A 17,535-nucleotide genomic window follows, 5' to 3' on the forward strand; every position below is an offset into this window, starting at 1 on the left:
AAACAGACAGAGAGAGACACACACACACACAAAAAACAGATACATAGAAAAAAGAAACAAAGATAGAAACAGACACAATCTTATAGATTACAGACGTTATTTCAAAAGAGAAGGCCATTACGTACTACACTTTTCACAGAGAGAAACAGACACAGAGAGAAGCAGACACGTAAACAGACACACACGTACAGACACAGAGAGAAACACACACGAAAACATACACAGAGAGAAACACACACGTAAAAAGACACAGAGAGAAACAGACACAGGGAGAAACATGCACAGAGAGAAACACACACGTAAACAGACACAGAGAGAAACACACACGTAAACAGACACACACGTAAACAGACACAGAGAGAAAAAGACACGTAAACAGACACAGGGAGAAACAGATACGTAAACAGACACAGGGAGAAACAGACACGTAAACAGACACAATGAGAAACAGACACGTAAACAGACATAGAGAGAAACAGACACAGATAGTAACAGACACGTAAACAGACACAGAGAGAAACAGACACACACGTAAACAGACACAGGGAGAAACAGACACAGGGACAAACAGACACGTAAACAGACACACACGTAAACAGACACAGAGAGAAACAGACACAGAGAGAAACAGACACACACGTAAACAGACGCAGGGAGAAACAGACACGTAAACAGACACACACGTAAAGAGACACAGAGAGAAAAAGACACACACGTAAACAGACACACACGTAAACAGACACACATGTAAACAGACACAGAGAAAAATAGACACACACGTAAACAGACACAGAGAGAAACAGACACAGGGAGAAACAGACACGTAAACAGACACAGAGAGAAACAGACACAGACACGTAAACAGACAAAGAGAGAAACAGACACGTAAACAGACACAGAGAGAAACAGACACGTAAACAGACACAGAGAGAAACAGACACAGACACGTAAACAGACACAGAGAGAAATAGACACAGACACGTAAACAGACACAGACACGTAAACAGACACAGAGAGAAACAGACACGTAAACAGACACAGAGAGAAACAGACACGTAAACAGACACAGAGAGAAACAGACACGTAAACAGACACAGAGAGAAACAGAAACAGACACGTAAACAGACACAGAGAGAAACAGACACGTAAACAGACAGAGAAAAACAGACACGTAAACAGACACAGACACGTAAACAGACACAGACACGTAAACAGACACAGAGAGAAACAGACACGTTAACAGACTCAGACACGTAAACAGACACAGAGAGAAACAGAAAAAAAAATACAAAATGATTTCGCGAGTGGAGGAAACAGGCGATCTGTTAAAAAACAAAGAGAGTAGTATAGTCTTCCTTTCTTTAAAAAAAAAACGTCTGCAGTTGATAAGATAAGAAATAGATGCGTACAAAATAGAAGAATTTTATTCTTTGTGTGAAAGTTTCGCAGAGAAGCAAATGGAAAGATTTCATGCTCTGGTCAAGAAAGAACTCACAGCGGTCTCCAAAGCAGTTTTTTTGGCTGTGTTAGCCGGGTTCCCTTCTGTGGCTTCTGCGGTGGTCAAAGTACCGTCGGCCAAGGTCAATTTACCGCTCACTAAAACAAGCCAAAATAGGACATGGTGAGAATAATATCACAATTTATTTCAGTGGCGTAGCCCCCATCTGAGGGTCCCCAAGTGAGTGTCCAAAATTTGTTTTTACATTAAATATTACGTTATTATCTCTTGTCATGATGTCGAATGTCAAACTGCAAGGGCCCCTCAGAAGGTCAAGCCCCCCCCCCCCCGGGGACCCCAAATCCCTAGCTATGCCACTGATTTATTACACAAAAATACATTGAAAATCAGTGTCAGGCATACAAGTGATAGGGAGGTATCTTCTCGAAAATCTATTTGTTTTTACGAGTAATACATGATATTTGTTCTTGAGATTTTTTAAGGTCCACCATAAACACAAGAAGGAGTACATCAGAAGGTCCACCTTGAACACAAGAAGGAGTATATCAGAAGGTCCACCTTGAACACAAGAAGGAGTACATCAGAAGGTCCACCTTGAACACAAGAAGGAGTATATCAGAAGGTCCACCTTGAACACAAGAAGGAGTACATCAGAAGGTCCACCTTGAACACAAGAAGGAGTATATCAGAAGGTCCACCTTGAACACAAGAAGGAGTACATCAGAAGGTCCAACATGAGCACAAGAAGGAGTACATCAGAAGGTCCACCTTGAACACAAGAAGGAGTACATCAGAAGGTCCACCTTGAACACAAGAAGGAGTACATCAGAAGGTCCACCATGAACACAAGAAGGAGTACATCAGAAGGTCCACCATGAACACAAGAAGGAGTACATCAGAAGGTCCACCATGAACACAAGAAGGAGTACATCAGAAGGTCCACCATGAACACAAGAAGGAGTACATCAGAAGGTCCACCATGAACACACGAAGGAATACATCAGAAGGTCCACCATGAACACACGAAGGAATACATCAGAAGGTCCACCATGAACACACGAAGGAATACATCAGAAGGTCCACCATGAACACATGAAGGAGTACATCAGAAGGTCCACCATGAACACACGAAGGAATACATCAGAAGGTCCACCATGAACACACGAAGGAATACATCAGAAGGTCCACCATGAACACACGAAGGAGTACATCAGAAGGTCCACCATGAACACACGAAGGAATACATCAGAAGGTCCACCATGAACACACGAAGGAATACATCAGAAGGTCCACCTTGAAAGTTTTTTTTTTTGTATTTATTTGTGGTCCATTTCAATGCACATTAGCTGTGCTACTAAAACAAATCCAGCTTTGAGTCCGAAGTGCTAGAAGGTGTACACACATTATCATATAACGTTTTTAAAAACCACAGCATATTAACTCTTTCTCTCCGTAATTATTTACCACATTCTGGTAGAATCAACGCTGGTATCGTCAGTTCGGAGAGAAAGAGTTAACACTTCCTTCTGTGCATCGGAAACACCAAAAAGCTTGCTATTTATGGATCCTCCTCCATGTTTTGAGAATCTCCAATGGACGTTGCGACAAACAAAATTATAAATGGACTATCTTGCTAAAAAAAGGGGGGGGGGAGGATAATCATTACATTCTTTATGAAACAAATGTCTACGGCAGTATATGGTTGAAACAAATGAGTTGATCTATATAGACTTTCTCCCCCTTTCTCCCCTTCTCCAGTTCTCCCTCTTTCTCTGATAGATAAATAGAGTGCATTAGAAAGGTAGATCACATAAGAGACAGACAGACAGACGGACGGACAGACAGACAGATAGAAAGACAGACAGACAGACAGATAGATAGATAGATAGATAGATAGATAGATAGATAGATAGATAGATAGATAGAAGGATAGATAGATAGATAGATAGATAGATAGATAGATAGATAGATAGATAGATAGATAGATAGATAGATAGATAGATAGATAGATAGATAGATAGATACTCCATATAGATAAAATGATAATGAAAACTTAGGTAGATTACTTAAGACAGACTAACAGAAAGACAGACTAACAGAAAGACAGACAGACAGACAGATGACAGACAGACAGACAGACAGACAGACAGACAGATAGATAGATAGATAGATAGATAGATAGATAGATAGATAGATAGATAGATAGATAGATAGATAAATTAAGATAAGATAAGATAGATAGATACTCCGGATACAGACTCCAGATAGATAAAATGATAATGAAAACTTACCTAAGCTTTCCCCACTTCCGACACCAAATGTACTAGCCCTCCTATACCTGTAATGTCGAGCTTCCTCTTGCGTGGGGATAAAATCAAAGTCTAATCCCATTGAAAGATATTCCTCTTCCGATTCCTCGAGGGCGTCAAGGCTTTCCCACTTCAACTGAAGGCTCGAATTTTGGTTGGCGCGTGCGCCATGTCTGCTCTCAGAGTTCGTACAGTTGTGCGTTGTGGAAGTTTTCTTGGACTGCGCCTGCGCAGCTGAGATCTTCTCTTCCGCTGACGGGACATTCCCCAATAAGGGAGTGCCTCGAATAGATGATTTCTTATGATCCTGATTGTCTTTAACTTTTAAAAACTGCTCCGTCTGGAGAAGCTGGTCAATATTGTCGTCTGCTACGAAATCGTTGTCTTGATCTGAAAGAAGAAAAGCAAAACTCAGTTCCTATTTTATGCTCAAATTAAATTAGATTGATAAGATCGGATAAGATCCAATAAATATCAGATCGAATTAGACTCAGTAGGATCAGATTTGATTGGACCCAATAGGATGAGGTCCGATCAGGTGGTCATTGGAAAAAAAGTTAATTATTAAGATTGAACCCTACACATTCACATTATTAAGCTAAGTTTGCAGCCGTTTGCGGAAAATTTCAGACTTAAAACTTTAGACTAACTTTGCTTCTGGCCATGAAAAGTGTATAGGCTTATAGTAAGAATCTAAAAAAAAAAAAAAAGAAATGTTTGGATGTTGCAAAATATGTAGGTCACAGCTGGGGATGAGCAAGCCAAGGGAAATACTGCATTTCTCACTAATCTTCGGAAAAACCTTATTAATGCTTAGAAATGTTATTTAGTATCTAAAAACATAATATTTCGAAACAAATCCCAGCCTGCACAGGGATTCAAACTCTAGCCCTCCACAATTTTTCTTAGATTGTAATTAAATTATACTACGTAATTTTTTTAATTTTTTTTTTTGACAGCTGAAAATGTAAGGTTTGATTTCGATTTTTCAAATATTTTCAATGTTTGCACACAAATATAATCAGGTTATTGATCTGTAATGAACTGCATATTTAGCCCAGATTTTGTATCCAGCCATTTACATGCATAAGTTCTACACAGCATAGTTTAATTAACAGTCTAAACATTATATAGGCTATTTATAGATATTGATCAAAATGTGTTTTAAGGGTTCTGCATTCCGAAGCATGGAGAACTTGTAAAATCTTTACTCATAAATCTGTTACACCCTTACTGTTTTGTAATTGACTGCCCCTTATCAGTGATAACTTTTGTCAATATAGTTATCTAGTATATCTACCTTTGTACTGAACTCATGACTTTAAGCACGTGCGGCATATGTACATAGGGTTACCAGACAAATGCATGCCCGTAAGGAGGACAAAAAAAGGACAAAAAGGACAAAAGGAGGACAGAAGACAAAAAGGAGGACAAAAGGAGAAAAAGGAGGACAGAAGATAAAAGGAGGACAAAAGGGGAAAAAGGAGGACAAAAGATAAAAAGGAGGACAAAAGGAGAAAAAGGAGGACAAAAGGAGAAAAAGGAGGACAGAAGACAAAAGGAGAAAAAGGAGGATAGAAGACAAAAAATGAGGACAAAAAGGACCAATAAGGACAAAAAGGAGGACAAAGGCTTACAAAGAAGGACAAATACAAGCATGTCAGAGTAAGCTTTCAATGCTAGGCTTAGACCTACACACTAGGCGTAGGCCTATATTAATAAGACTTGTCATTTTAAAGTAAAAGTAAAGCTCCCCTTTCAGACCATGCGATATGAACGGAACATAGTCTTTTTCTGGACTCAGAGGTGCCCTAAAGATCTCGAAATTAGAAATCGCAGTCTTCACCAGGATTCGAGCCCGGGACTCTCAGGTACGGAAGCCAAGCATTTTACCACTCAGCCACCGCTATAAAACGATTAGATTTCTCAGACAAAGCAACTTTATTTTCCTTTTAGTTCATGTTGACATCTCAGGCCAATGCCTGCCGGGCAAGGAAAATAACTCCAAAATGGAGGACACTTCCTCCTTTTGCCGGACATCATGTTACCCTACATCTACGCATCAAATGCTATGGGATTCAAAGGGTAGCTTTCCACCTAGAAAGACGCTCTATAGCGCTTAAATTTTGTTTAAAAGCTTTTTTGAATTCTATTATAATTTATTTTAGAAATAGGATATATGTTACTGGGAATGCTATAAATGATAATCATAAACACAGACAATTATAACCGACAATTATAATACTTTAACGTGGTAGATATTTAAGCTATTATTTTTTTCTCCTAAATTTTTAAAAATTATTGTAATATTTTAAGAACATTTGAAATCTCAATTATTACTAAGAGGGCCTCCAAATCTTATTTGTAAGGTGACCTCTGGTGGAGTTTACTTAGATCTACCTCCCTTACAAATGGTAAATTAAACAGAACTTACTAAAAGTGGTAACGTCACTGCCAGCAATGACGCAGACTAGGCGAGTATATACACAGAAATAAATTAGCGCTCTGTAGATCATTGTTGAAGGTTTCGTGTTCAATTCTTTGTTCGGCTTTTACTTCTAGTTAGTTCTTGTTTGCTTTTGGTTCCTGAAACAAACAAACAAACAATTGTTTTACGAACTCACTCTGTCTGTGTTTCTGTGAACGTAAATATGGAGTTGAAGCTAGGTGCTGAAACAAATGTGATACATACAATACCGTATCTAAATCCAACAAGGGGAAGTAATCACATAAACACACATGTTACCTTCTCAGGTCTCTAGATTGTAACAAGGGCACGCGTAGCATTTTAATTCACTACTTTCTCTCTTAAAAACTTGGTCCCTGGTGCTGCTATCCATTTATGTCTAATATATTTCTGTCTGTCTGGTACAAATTTTGTACACGTTATTTCTCCCACACCCATCTTCGGATCAAGTCGAAACTTTACACCATTATTTGTGGTACCTACGAAAGCGATGATCAATCAAAAAATTAACCGATTATTTAATTAATGAATGGCAATGTGTGGGTTTTTTTTTGGTATTGAAAATCAGAAATAAATTGAGAAACGGAGATGTATATTTTACTTAGTTTGATTCCCATTCTCGGATCAAGTGGAAATTTTGCATAATTATTCATCGTCAATAAAAATACACAAATAAATTTTTTTTTTTTAAATCGGTTAATCGATTAGTGATAAATCATTATATTTTTTTTTTTATATAGGAAAAAAATGGAGAGGGAGCTTATTCCTGCATTATTGAGATATGTGATTTTTAAGGTTCTCCCCCTTAGATAAATATGTTTTTTTTTTAAGAATTAAAAAAAAAAAATATTTTACTTATTTATGAACACACCCTTAAAAGTTTATGAACACACCCTTAAAAGTTTATGAACACACCCTTAAAAGTTTATGAACACACCCTTAAAATAATCAGTCAATCTGTAATTTCTGAAGGCACCGCCTTATATACATATGTATCTGTAAGAGTCTCGAGTTCTTATATTTAACAGTGTCATGATACTTAATTCTTAAAGTTAATAACCTGCCATCTTTCCATGGCCCCTGTGGGCCCTACATATGTATCTGTAAGAGTCTCGAGTTCTTATATTTAACAGTGTCATGATACTTAATTCTTAAAGTTAATAACCTGCCATCTTTCCATGGCCCCTGTGGGCCCTACATATGTATCTGTAAGAGTCTCGAGTTCTTATATTTAACAGTGTCATGATACTTAATTCTTAAAGTTAATAACCTGCCATCTTTCCATGGCCCCTGTGGGCCCTACATATGTATCTGTAAGAGTCTCGAGTTCTTATATTTAACAGTGTCATGATACTTAATTCTTAAAGTTAATAACCTGCCATCTTTCCATGGCCCCTGTGGGCCCTACATATGTATCTGTAAGAGTCTCGAGTTCTTATATTTAACAGTGTCATGATACTTAATTCTTAAAGTTAATAACCTGCCATCTTTCCATGGCCCCTGTGGGCCCTACATATGTATCTGTAAGAGTCTCGAGTTCTTATATTTAACAGTGTCATGATACTTAATTCTTAAAGTTAATAACCTGCCATCTTTCCATGGCCCCTGTGGGCCCTACATATGTATCTGTAAGAGTCTCGAGTTCTTATATTTAACAGTGTCATGATACTTAATTCTTAAAGTTAATAACCTGCCATCTTTCCATGGCCCCTGTGGGCCCTACATATGTATCTGTAAGAGTCTCGAGTTCTTATATTTAACAGTGTCATGATACTTAATTCTTAAAGTTAATAACCTGCCATCTTTCCATGGCCCCTGTGGGCCCTACATATGTATCTGTAAGAGTCTCGAGTTCTTATATTTAACAGTGTCATGATACTTAATTCTTAAAGTTAATAACCTGCCATCTTTCCATGGCCCCTGTGGGCCCTACATATGTATCTGTAAGAGTCTCGAGTTCTTATATTTAACAGTGTCATGATACTTAATTCTTAAAGTTAATAACCTGCCATCTTTCCATGGCCCCTGTGGGCCCTACATATGTATCTGTAAGAGTCTCGAGTTCTTATATTTAACAGTGTCATGATACTTAATTCTTAAAGTTAATAACCTGCCATCTTTCCATGGCCCCTGTGGGCCCTACATATGTATCTGTAAGAGTCTCGAGTTCTTATATTTAACAGTGTCATGATACTTAATTCTTAAAGTTAATAACCTGCCATCTTTCCATGGCCCCTGTGGGCCCTACATATGTATCTGTAAGAGTCTCGAGTTCTTATATTTAACAGTGTCATGATACTTAATTCTTAAAGTTAATAACCTGCCATCTTTCCATGGCCCCTGTGGGCCCTACATATGTATCTGTAAGAGTCTCGAGTTCTTATATTTAACAGTGTCATGATACTTAATTCTTAAAGTTAATAACCTGCCATCTTTCCATGGCCCCTGTGGGCCCTACATATGTATCTGTAAGAGTCTCGAGTTCTTATATTTAACAGTGTCATGATACTTAATTCTTAAAGTTAATAACCTGCCATCTTTCCATGGCCCCTGTGGGCCCTACATATGTATCTGTAAGAGTCTCGAGTTCTTATATTTAACAGTGTCATGATACTTAATTCTTAAAGTTAATAACCTGCCATCTTTCCATGGCCCCTGTGGGCCCTACATATGTATCTGTAAGAGTCTCGAGTTCTTATATTTAACAGTGTCATGATACTTAATTCTTAAAGTTAATAACCTGCCATCTTTCCATGGCCCCTGTGGGCCCTACATATGTATCTGTAAGAGTCTCGAGTTCTTATATTTAACAGTGTCATGATACTTAATTCTTAAAGTTAATAACCTGCCATCTTTCCATGGCCCCTGTGGGCCCTACATATGTATCTGTAAGAGTCTCGAGTTCTTATATTTAACAGTGTCATGATACTTAATTCTTAAAGTTAATAACCTGCCATCTTTCCATGGCCCCTGTGGGCCCTACATATGTATCTGTAAGAGTCTCGAGTTCTTATATTTAACAGTGTCATGATACTTAATTCTTAAAGTTAATAACCTGCCATCTTTCCATGGCCCCTGTGGGCCCTACATATGTATCTGTAAGAGTCTCGAGTTCTTATATTTAACAGTGTCATGATACTTAATTCTTAAAGTTAATAACCTGCCATCTTTCCATGGCCCCTGTGGGCCCTACATATGTATCTGTAAGAGTCTCGAGTTCTTATATTTAACAGTGTCATGATACTTAATTCTTAAAGTTAATAACCTGCCATCTTTCCATGGCCCCTGTGGGCCCTACATATGTATCTGTAAGAGTCTCGAGTTCTTATATTTAACAGTGTCATGATACTTAATTCTTAAAGTTAATAACCTGCCATCTTTCCATGGCCCCTGTGGGCCCTACATATGTATCTGTAAGAGTCTCGAGTTCTTATATTTAACAGTGTCATGATACTTAATTCTTAAAGTTAATAACCTGCCATCTTTCCATGGCCCCTGTGGGCCCTACATATGTATCTGTAAGAGTCTCGAGTTCTTATATTTAACAGTGTCATGATACTTAATTCTTAAAGTTAATAACCTGCCATCTTTCCATGGCCCCTGTGGGCCCCTGTTTGTCATGAGCCCGGTTTCGATGAACCCTATTGGGCCATGAATGTTATGAGACCAGTTTTAAAACTGATAAAGTAAGTTCCCCTTTCTGTAGGACAGATGATATAAAGGTTATCTGTGTCTGCGGCCCACGGTTAACTAGGGTGTCATGTGGCCAGCACAACGACTAACCGACTTTACCTTTCCACCAACTAATGTCAGATACCCATTAGAGCTGGGGGAACTCTAAAGCCTCTAAATCCCAGTCTTCAGCGGGATTTGAACCCGGGACCTTCCGGTTCGGAGCGCTTTACCACTCAGCCACCGCGCCTCATTTATAACGTAACTGAAAATGTGTGTTGCAAGCAGATACTACAGGAGAGAACATATTTCTACGCTCAACCTTTTTCCCCTCCTTCTTCACTAAGCAATCTATATTACTGAAAGTATTGTAATAGTGGCTGTATCACTCACACATAATAATATATGCAGATGGTAATTCTGGGTATGTACTGAGTATAGACTATAATTTACAGCCTGCGTGCCCTTGTTACAATCTAGAAATCTGAGAAGGTAACATGTGTGTTTATGTGATTACTTCCCCTTGTTGGATTTAGAAACGTATTGATATAGATTAGAATTTAGATATCGATTTGAAAAAAAAAAGTTAAAACCCCTTGCAGACCTTGCAGTCTATAGGGCAGATGATGTACAGGTCATGTGTTTCTGGCCTACGGTTAACGGGGGTGTCATGTGACCAGCACAACGACCAACCGTCTTTACTTTCACCAACTAATGCCAAGAACCCATTAGATCTGGGTGGATTCAGAGGCGCCCAAAGATACTGAAATTAAATAGATAGAGATAGATATAAAGAAATAGTTTGTTTCGTTCATATGAGAGAAATAACTGTGTATATGGTTGAGTAGTGTGCGCATAGCAAAATTATTTTTTTTAAACATAGATGAAGATATAACTGTAGATTGATTGGTTTATATTATCATGCTGATATACACATGTATTTAGATTTAGATATAGGCCTCATAGTGTCTAGATGTGAATATAGATTTTGATGTAGATATAGATTTAGGGAGATCATGTAACTGTGCTTTTAAGGGGAGGGGCAGAGAAAGAGAGGGGGGAACAGAAAATAGTCATAAGTTAACCATCACACACTTCAACTGTTAGTCACAACGTTTTCCGTGCATCGGTTGTGACAATTACCAAAAAAAAAAAAAACCCAGCTTTGGAAATAAATTAGCATACTGTTAGGCATACTTATAAATACTAATGGAATTTCGAAAAGTCGCGTCATAATGTACACTGGTTAGCAATGCTAAGTTGTAAAATTGTAGCATAGATGCAGCTGTGTTTGTAGATCTCTTGTGTCTTTGTATTTAATTATGTCATGAAAACATGATCCAAATTGAAATGTCCATCTGGCGACAAACAAGAATGAAAGGTCGTCCAAGAAACAGCTTGTAATATAAACTGAAAGCAGACAGCAGGAAGGTAGACCTGGAATAAGAAAGGACAACCCATAACCAGAGGCGTCTCTAGGGTGAGATATGTCACCCGGTGCGATTAGCTTTTGGTGTTATTCACTTCCTTTGATTCGCGCTGCTTAACAGGGGACCAAGGAGATGGTGGCTACATACTGCAGAAAGCTTGAAGATGTTTAGGTCCATAAGAACGTGCATATTTATATAGACAGAACTATTTGCCGCATGTCATTGGATAATGCATGAAAAAATTCGTATTTAGTTCTATTAGTGGCTTTGAACAGAGTTCGCTTACATGCTACTTGTGTTTTAGTGTTACGTGACTTGGAGTGTTACTTCACTTGCAGTGTGACTTGACTTGGAGTGTGACTTGTCTTGGAGTGTGACTTGTCTTGGAGTATGACTTGTCTTGGAGTGTGACTTGTCTTGGAGTATGACTTGTCTTGGAGTGTGACTTGACTTGGAGTGTGACTTGTCTTGGAGTGTGACTTGTCTTGGAGTATGACTTGTCTTGGAGTGTGACTTGTCTTGGAGTGTGACTTGAAATGGAATGTTTCTTGACTGCAGTGTTACTTGACTTGAGTGTTACTTGACTTGAGTGTTACTTGACTTGAGTGTTACTTGACTTGAGTGTTACTTGACTTGGAGTGTTACTTGTCGTGGAGTGTTACTTGACTTTAATGTGTTCCAAACGCGCCTGCAAGTGTAGGAACTACTGCTTTAGTCGCGATTTCACATTGACTACAAAATATTCAAATTTCAAGAAGCTTAGAAAAGCAAATCACTCGTCTAGTTAAAAATATATTCTGTACAAATTAACGGTGGGACATAGACACAGTGCCTACCCTTTTAAAACATTGCCTTAGCACAGATGGTGTAAAACATCCTGTTTCTATGGTCGACTGTTAACTAGATGGTCATGTGATAAGTACAACGACTAATCTCCCGTATATACCTATATAATAAAAGTATCGGAGTTTGGTTGGAAGTACTAAAAAAAAAATAATTTAAAAGCTAAGACACAAGCCTTTACTTGGATTCGAACTCGGAACTCATGTTTGCAACCCAAGCGCGTTATCACTCGACCACCATTTCATAACTAAAGAGGTAAAGAGGTGGGGACACTTGGAACGACTCGCCCAGAACCAAGAACCACAGGCAGAGATGAGAACAATAACATGACCATGTAATTAGAAAATAATAATTATATATACTATATACTATGTAAAATTGATCTAGTTAAAGAAAGCATTTCTGCTAAATGCTTTTCTATTAGGGATGATTTCGATAGACACATATTATAAACTGATATAGCCCTTATCATGAAACAATGATACATATTTATATCTCATTAATAAGGATAAGCCCTATACGTCCTCAATAGTTTGAAGACTCTACAAAAATAACAGTAGCGGTCTTAATTTCCATATATAATGTATTATAATGTACTCATTGGAGAGAGCATAAAACAATGGATGGACATGACATTGAAACAGATTCTAGCCAAGGCAAAAGACAGAGAGGAATGGAGAAAGACCGTGAACAGATCGAGTGTGGTGCGCCACAACGGTACAACACACTTAAATGAATGTACCCATTTTTTAAAACTAATAATCAAACAATAAACAACAGAGCATGGAATGGGTGGCCTGAATCAGCAAGGAAAACCCATGACTGAGCTGATCTTAATTCTCTATGAATACGCACAGGACGTAATTGTCTAATTCTCGTGAAAGAACGTCTGTAATTTATAAGATAAGATTTTGTCTAAATAATATTTAATTGAAAATAAATAATACTTTTGCTTTTTTTTTTTTTTATAACATTTAAAAAAAGAAAAAAGAATTTCTTTTCTTTGTGGTCTAGTTATAGTAACAGTAATTTCTATATAATAATTAACAGAATAAATTATTTTATTTACACCACCAACTCTTTCTCTCCTAACTGACGATACCAGCGTTGATTCCACCAGAATGTGGTAAATAATTACGGAGAGAAAGAGTTAATAACAATGAATGTGGAAGAATTATTAGAGTCCATACCAATCAGCAAATTTTCGGCCCAGCAGAGAATAAACTACCGCAAATCATTTTAAACGAACCCCAAGACCCCAGAACATGCACAGATACTCGAGAGACAAGAGGCAGGTCACGAAAACAAAAAAAAAATCAAATTATTACACGCATTTTCAGACCTCACACCTTGCAGCAGAGCTTCTGCTACCATTCTTCGCGACACTTTCGAATGTTAAATCAAAGCAAAAATTTTAACATAACGTGTCCTTCTTGTTTGTAATCTTTAAGGTATAAACTTTTTAACCAAAAAATACTTACTTTTAATGTTTAAAATATTCCTTCTATACTTGTATTTTCAGAAAGGAGTTCAATTTATAATTCCAGGTTGTAGTGTATAAATCCGAATTCTTATTATTATCCGATGATTACACGTTGAAGAAATCTTTTCTATCAACTATTATCAACTTGTTAATTTAGTTTCCTTGGAATTTATCTATTTCTCCTATTCAGGACGCTTTATCAAACAGTATGTTTTATCCGCGATCAACACGGACATCTGAATCCTTCACCGGCAACAGTTCCCTCTATTATTTTTTTTTTTTGGCCTCTCCCACCATAACGTACCTGACCTATCTTTAACCTGAGTTATTTCCCCTTCAACAAGCAGACGACAATAGGAGAGAACCATTTCCCGCTTTTCGCGCATGATCTTGTTTCGACAATAGAAAATATATTGCACAAAAGGGTGGGCGGAGATAACTTAATAATAGGGCCGGTCAGGGTATAAATTGAGTTGCTTCTAAAAGTAGAATTCATAGTGCCAAATGGAACTCTTTACTGGATATGTTTTATTTATTTTTGTTTAACACGAGTTGTTTCTAGCATAATTAAAAAATAATAGGAAAGTAGAGTAGTAAATAGCTTATTTACATAATTTAAATAATTATATCGTTACGTTTAAAACCCATACACAGGTGTGACCTGGGACAGATAATATTATCTAGTTGATTGGCCTACTATTTAATTACACATACTCGTTAGCTAGTGCGCACTTTTTTATCTCGCGGATGCTTGGAAAGATTAGGAAATGAAATTGAAAGCCTGATAACCACTTTAGTTCCTGACGAAGTGGAAATTAATGTTGATGGTTTATGATAATAGGAATCTAGATATTGAAGATAATAATAAGCAGTTGTTTTTTTTTTTGTTTTTTTTTTTTTTTGTAAAAAGTAAGTGCCGGTACTCAGCGATGGACTTGCCTAACTTTTAACTAACTACTAATAAATTAATAATAACCATTTAAATACAAGAAAAGTTATAATTTTTCCCCACAGTGACAAACCGTACGCCGACTCAAAAAAAAAGCCTTGGTAATAAATATATTTTTTGTAATAGAATATTTTTGATAATATCAAGTATATTTTTATCTTAGATTTGAAATCTAGAATATTTTTTTAAAACTTTTTTTTTACAAATAAACCAAATATTTTTGAGAATATATTAAGCATTTTGTCATATCATTGAAAGTTTATATTTTTAATATAGAAGATATCTCACTTGTCGTAATTTCTAAAACTTGTACACCTATTAGGCCAATATCAAATTAATGTATGTAAAATTGACAAACCTAAATAGTTACAAAGATAATTAGATAAAGTAATATAAAAATTACTTTCTCTTAAACAAAGCGAGGCACATATTAATTTCTAAATGCATGTAATTGATAAAATTTCTGAAAAATTATAAGAAATATTGACCTATGATTTACACCAGAGGATCTTTTAAGATTTCAATAACAAAGGTATTCATAATCAGGCTATACACTTGTAATACGTAATTAACGAAGGGTGGGGAGAGGCGTAGCGAGCTCGAGAATTAAAACGGATCCTCTGTTTAGTGTTGTGACTTGCACTAAGCCGCTCTTTAAAGCCTCTAAACTTGATACAATCCAATGTATAGTAAGCTATTTCCCCTATCCTAAAAATAGGCTGCTGTCTCGACAATTCGTTTGACTGATGCTTTTCTTTTCAAAACTTATTATTATATTTTGTTACTTTGTATTATGTGATGTATCAAAATAAATAAAACCATTATAAGCCAACTTACATCCATATCCTATTGGCTCCAATAAAAAATATATATTGTTATTGGAACTACCGTACCTGGCAAAATATACCCTACTAGGCTGGTTCAGATTTAGTGTTACTTCTCTGTCTTGTGCAATATTTTGAAAGAACTATCAGAGAAACGTTATATACAGTTTACTATAACCGGCGCTAGAAAATTTTAGCAAAGGATTCAAAAATAAACTTTTCTGTTATTTGTTTTTATTTTTTTCGCTATTCGGTTATGTTGGTTTTACTAGCAAATATTATAATTTTCCGACTGCCCAAACTTGCTGGATTCCGTCTCGACAGGTCTGGGAAGTCTCACGTTCTTGGCCTGTACCGTGACATACGTACACTACGCAAAACTGCGTTTTTGTCCAGGGCTTTTGAAAAGAGGATTTCAGCCAATCCGGCCCCTCACTCAAATGGAGCTTGATGATGATGATGATGACCCATTGATATTTTGACAAACATTTATTGGCAGTAGATTAATTATAGTTTTAAAAAAATATATATCCAAGTCATTTTTTTAGACCTATATGTTATAGAGCAGTGATTGGCAACCTAATTCTACCCGCGGGCCACTTTATTTTCCTACTCTCGTGTCGCGGGCCACGTCAACGAGAAGATCCGAAAACGAAATGATATTGGCCTGAAATTCGATTAGAAACCATTGGATCTAGAACTTAATTAAATTAATGGGATATTTGAAGTTAATTTATTACGCGTAGGAAAATGGTTTTATGTCTCTAATTAAAAGGTTAGTGACATTGTAGCTGGCAGCAGGGCCTGTCCTACAGATTGCTGAGATGAGAAACGGATTGTGCGGGACCCAGTCTGGGTAAGAATGAGGATTATAATTGAAAATCTACAGTTGATAGTATAGTATTTCTCCAACAAAAAGCCAATAAACATTCAAATCTGCCTTTTAGATTTACTACGAATAGCAAAATATCGCTTTTGGTTGTTTTTTTAAGAGGTGGAGGTAGATTTAGATACATTTGTATGCCAGTGACTATTAAAGTAAATTAAGTATTTAAACATTTTTTTTGGTTAAAATTCCCTTCATTATCACATTTTTATGAAATGAAAGCTGACAATGCCGGGTTTTTTTTTATAATCGCGAGTAGGATTGCCATTTTCCATATTGAATGACACCCCTAAATGACAATTTTGTCTATTCTTAAGGAGATTGGCATCAGTTTTCAGAAGATTTTAATAATTACAGAACATGTTCATGACTTGTTCTTATATTTTGCAATTTCAGGAGAATTCCAGGAACTCTTTAATGATAAGTTAAAATGGGTTAATTTAATAATTTACACCTAGAATTCGGCGCGGGGCCTATGCAAGTGCGGGGCCCACTGCGGCCGCATAGGTTGCAGTGGCCTAAGACCGGCCCTCGCTGGCAGACTCGTTTTCATGTCCCTTTGTCGTAAATATTCCCATCAATCCTCCAATCTCTAGGCGTAGTTTAACAATCTTTTAATGGCGGCTCAAATCAAGAATAACGCAGCATTGGTTATATAACGACGTTTATATATTGTTTCTTGTTTCTTTCTGAGCTCTTTATAAAAAAACAACACAAATGTAATAGTTTATTGTTATGTTCAACAAAAAAAAATAAAAAAAATAATGGACATCCTTTCACTTTTCCTGGTAGATTCTACATTCAGTCCCATTTCTTAAACAAATGTTAAAGATCATGTACCAATCCATTAGAAAAAAATTTAGGACCCTAACTTAGGTTGTTTTCAACTTCTTCCTATGGAAAACGTTGTACCGACGTTTCGGCGGGCCGTATGGAACCACGTCGCGGGCTGGATCTGGCCCGCGGGACGAATATTGGGCTTCTCTGTTATAGAGGGTTGATCCAAGAGCCATAATGATTTGTGTCAAGAATCAGATATTCTAACAACTTCTTGGGGGGGGGGGGGGGGTGGAATGATGCGAAACATTAAAATCTTGCATTGTGCAAAGGCGTAGAGCCAAGAGCTTTTCCTTCAAGAGTCACTGTCGGAAAAGGAGGCGCGCTGGCTGAGTGGTAACGCGCTTGGCTTCCGAACCAAGGAACCCACGGTTCA

The 17,535-nt window shown here is 37.1% G+C and overlaps 1 protein-coding gene across 13 annotated transcripts in view; it reads right to left on the bottom strand.

The window, feature by feature from the left end:
- The window catches only part of LOC106054949 (fibrillin-1-like), a 127,013-nt gene that overhangs the window by 49,225 nt on the left and 60,253 nt on the right, over positions 1 to 17,535 (bottom strand). For 6 of the 13 annotated variants that reach the window (XM_056003557.1, XM_056003546.1, XM_056003548.1 and 3 more), the window contains exons 1-4: positions 13,662 to 14,172; positions 6,203 to 6,354; positions 3,751 to 4,158; positions 1,496 to 1,596 (exon numbers count right to left, since the gene is read on the bottom strand). In XM_056003557.1, coding sequence (XP_055859532.1) covers positions 1,496 to 1,596; positions 3,751 to 4,158; positions 6,203 to 6,284 — 591 coding nt within the window. In that variant the 5' untranslated portion in view covers positions 6,285 to 6,354; positions 13,662 to 14,172. Of the gene's footprint in view, positions 1 to 1,495; positions 1,597 to 3,750; positions 4,159 to 6,202; positions 6,355 to 13,661; positions 14,175 to 17,535 lie in introns of those variants that run through there. The other 7 variants (XM_056003551.1, XM_056003550.1, XM_056003553.1 and 4 more) reach the window with 3 other exon arrangements.

The sequence above is a fragment of the Biomphalaria glabrata genome, chromosome 11 (genome assembly GCF_947242115.1).
Source record: "Biomphalaria glabrata chromosome 11, xgBioGlab47.1, whole genome shotgun sequence".
Taxonomy (NCBI): Eukaryota; Metazoa; Mollusca; class Gastropoda; family Planorbidae; genus Biomphalaria; species Biomphalaria glabrata.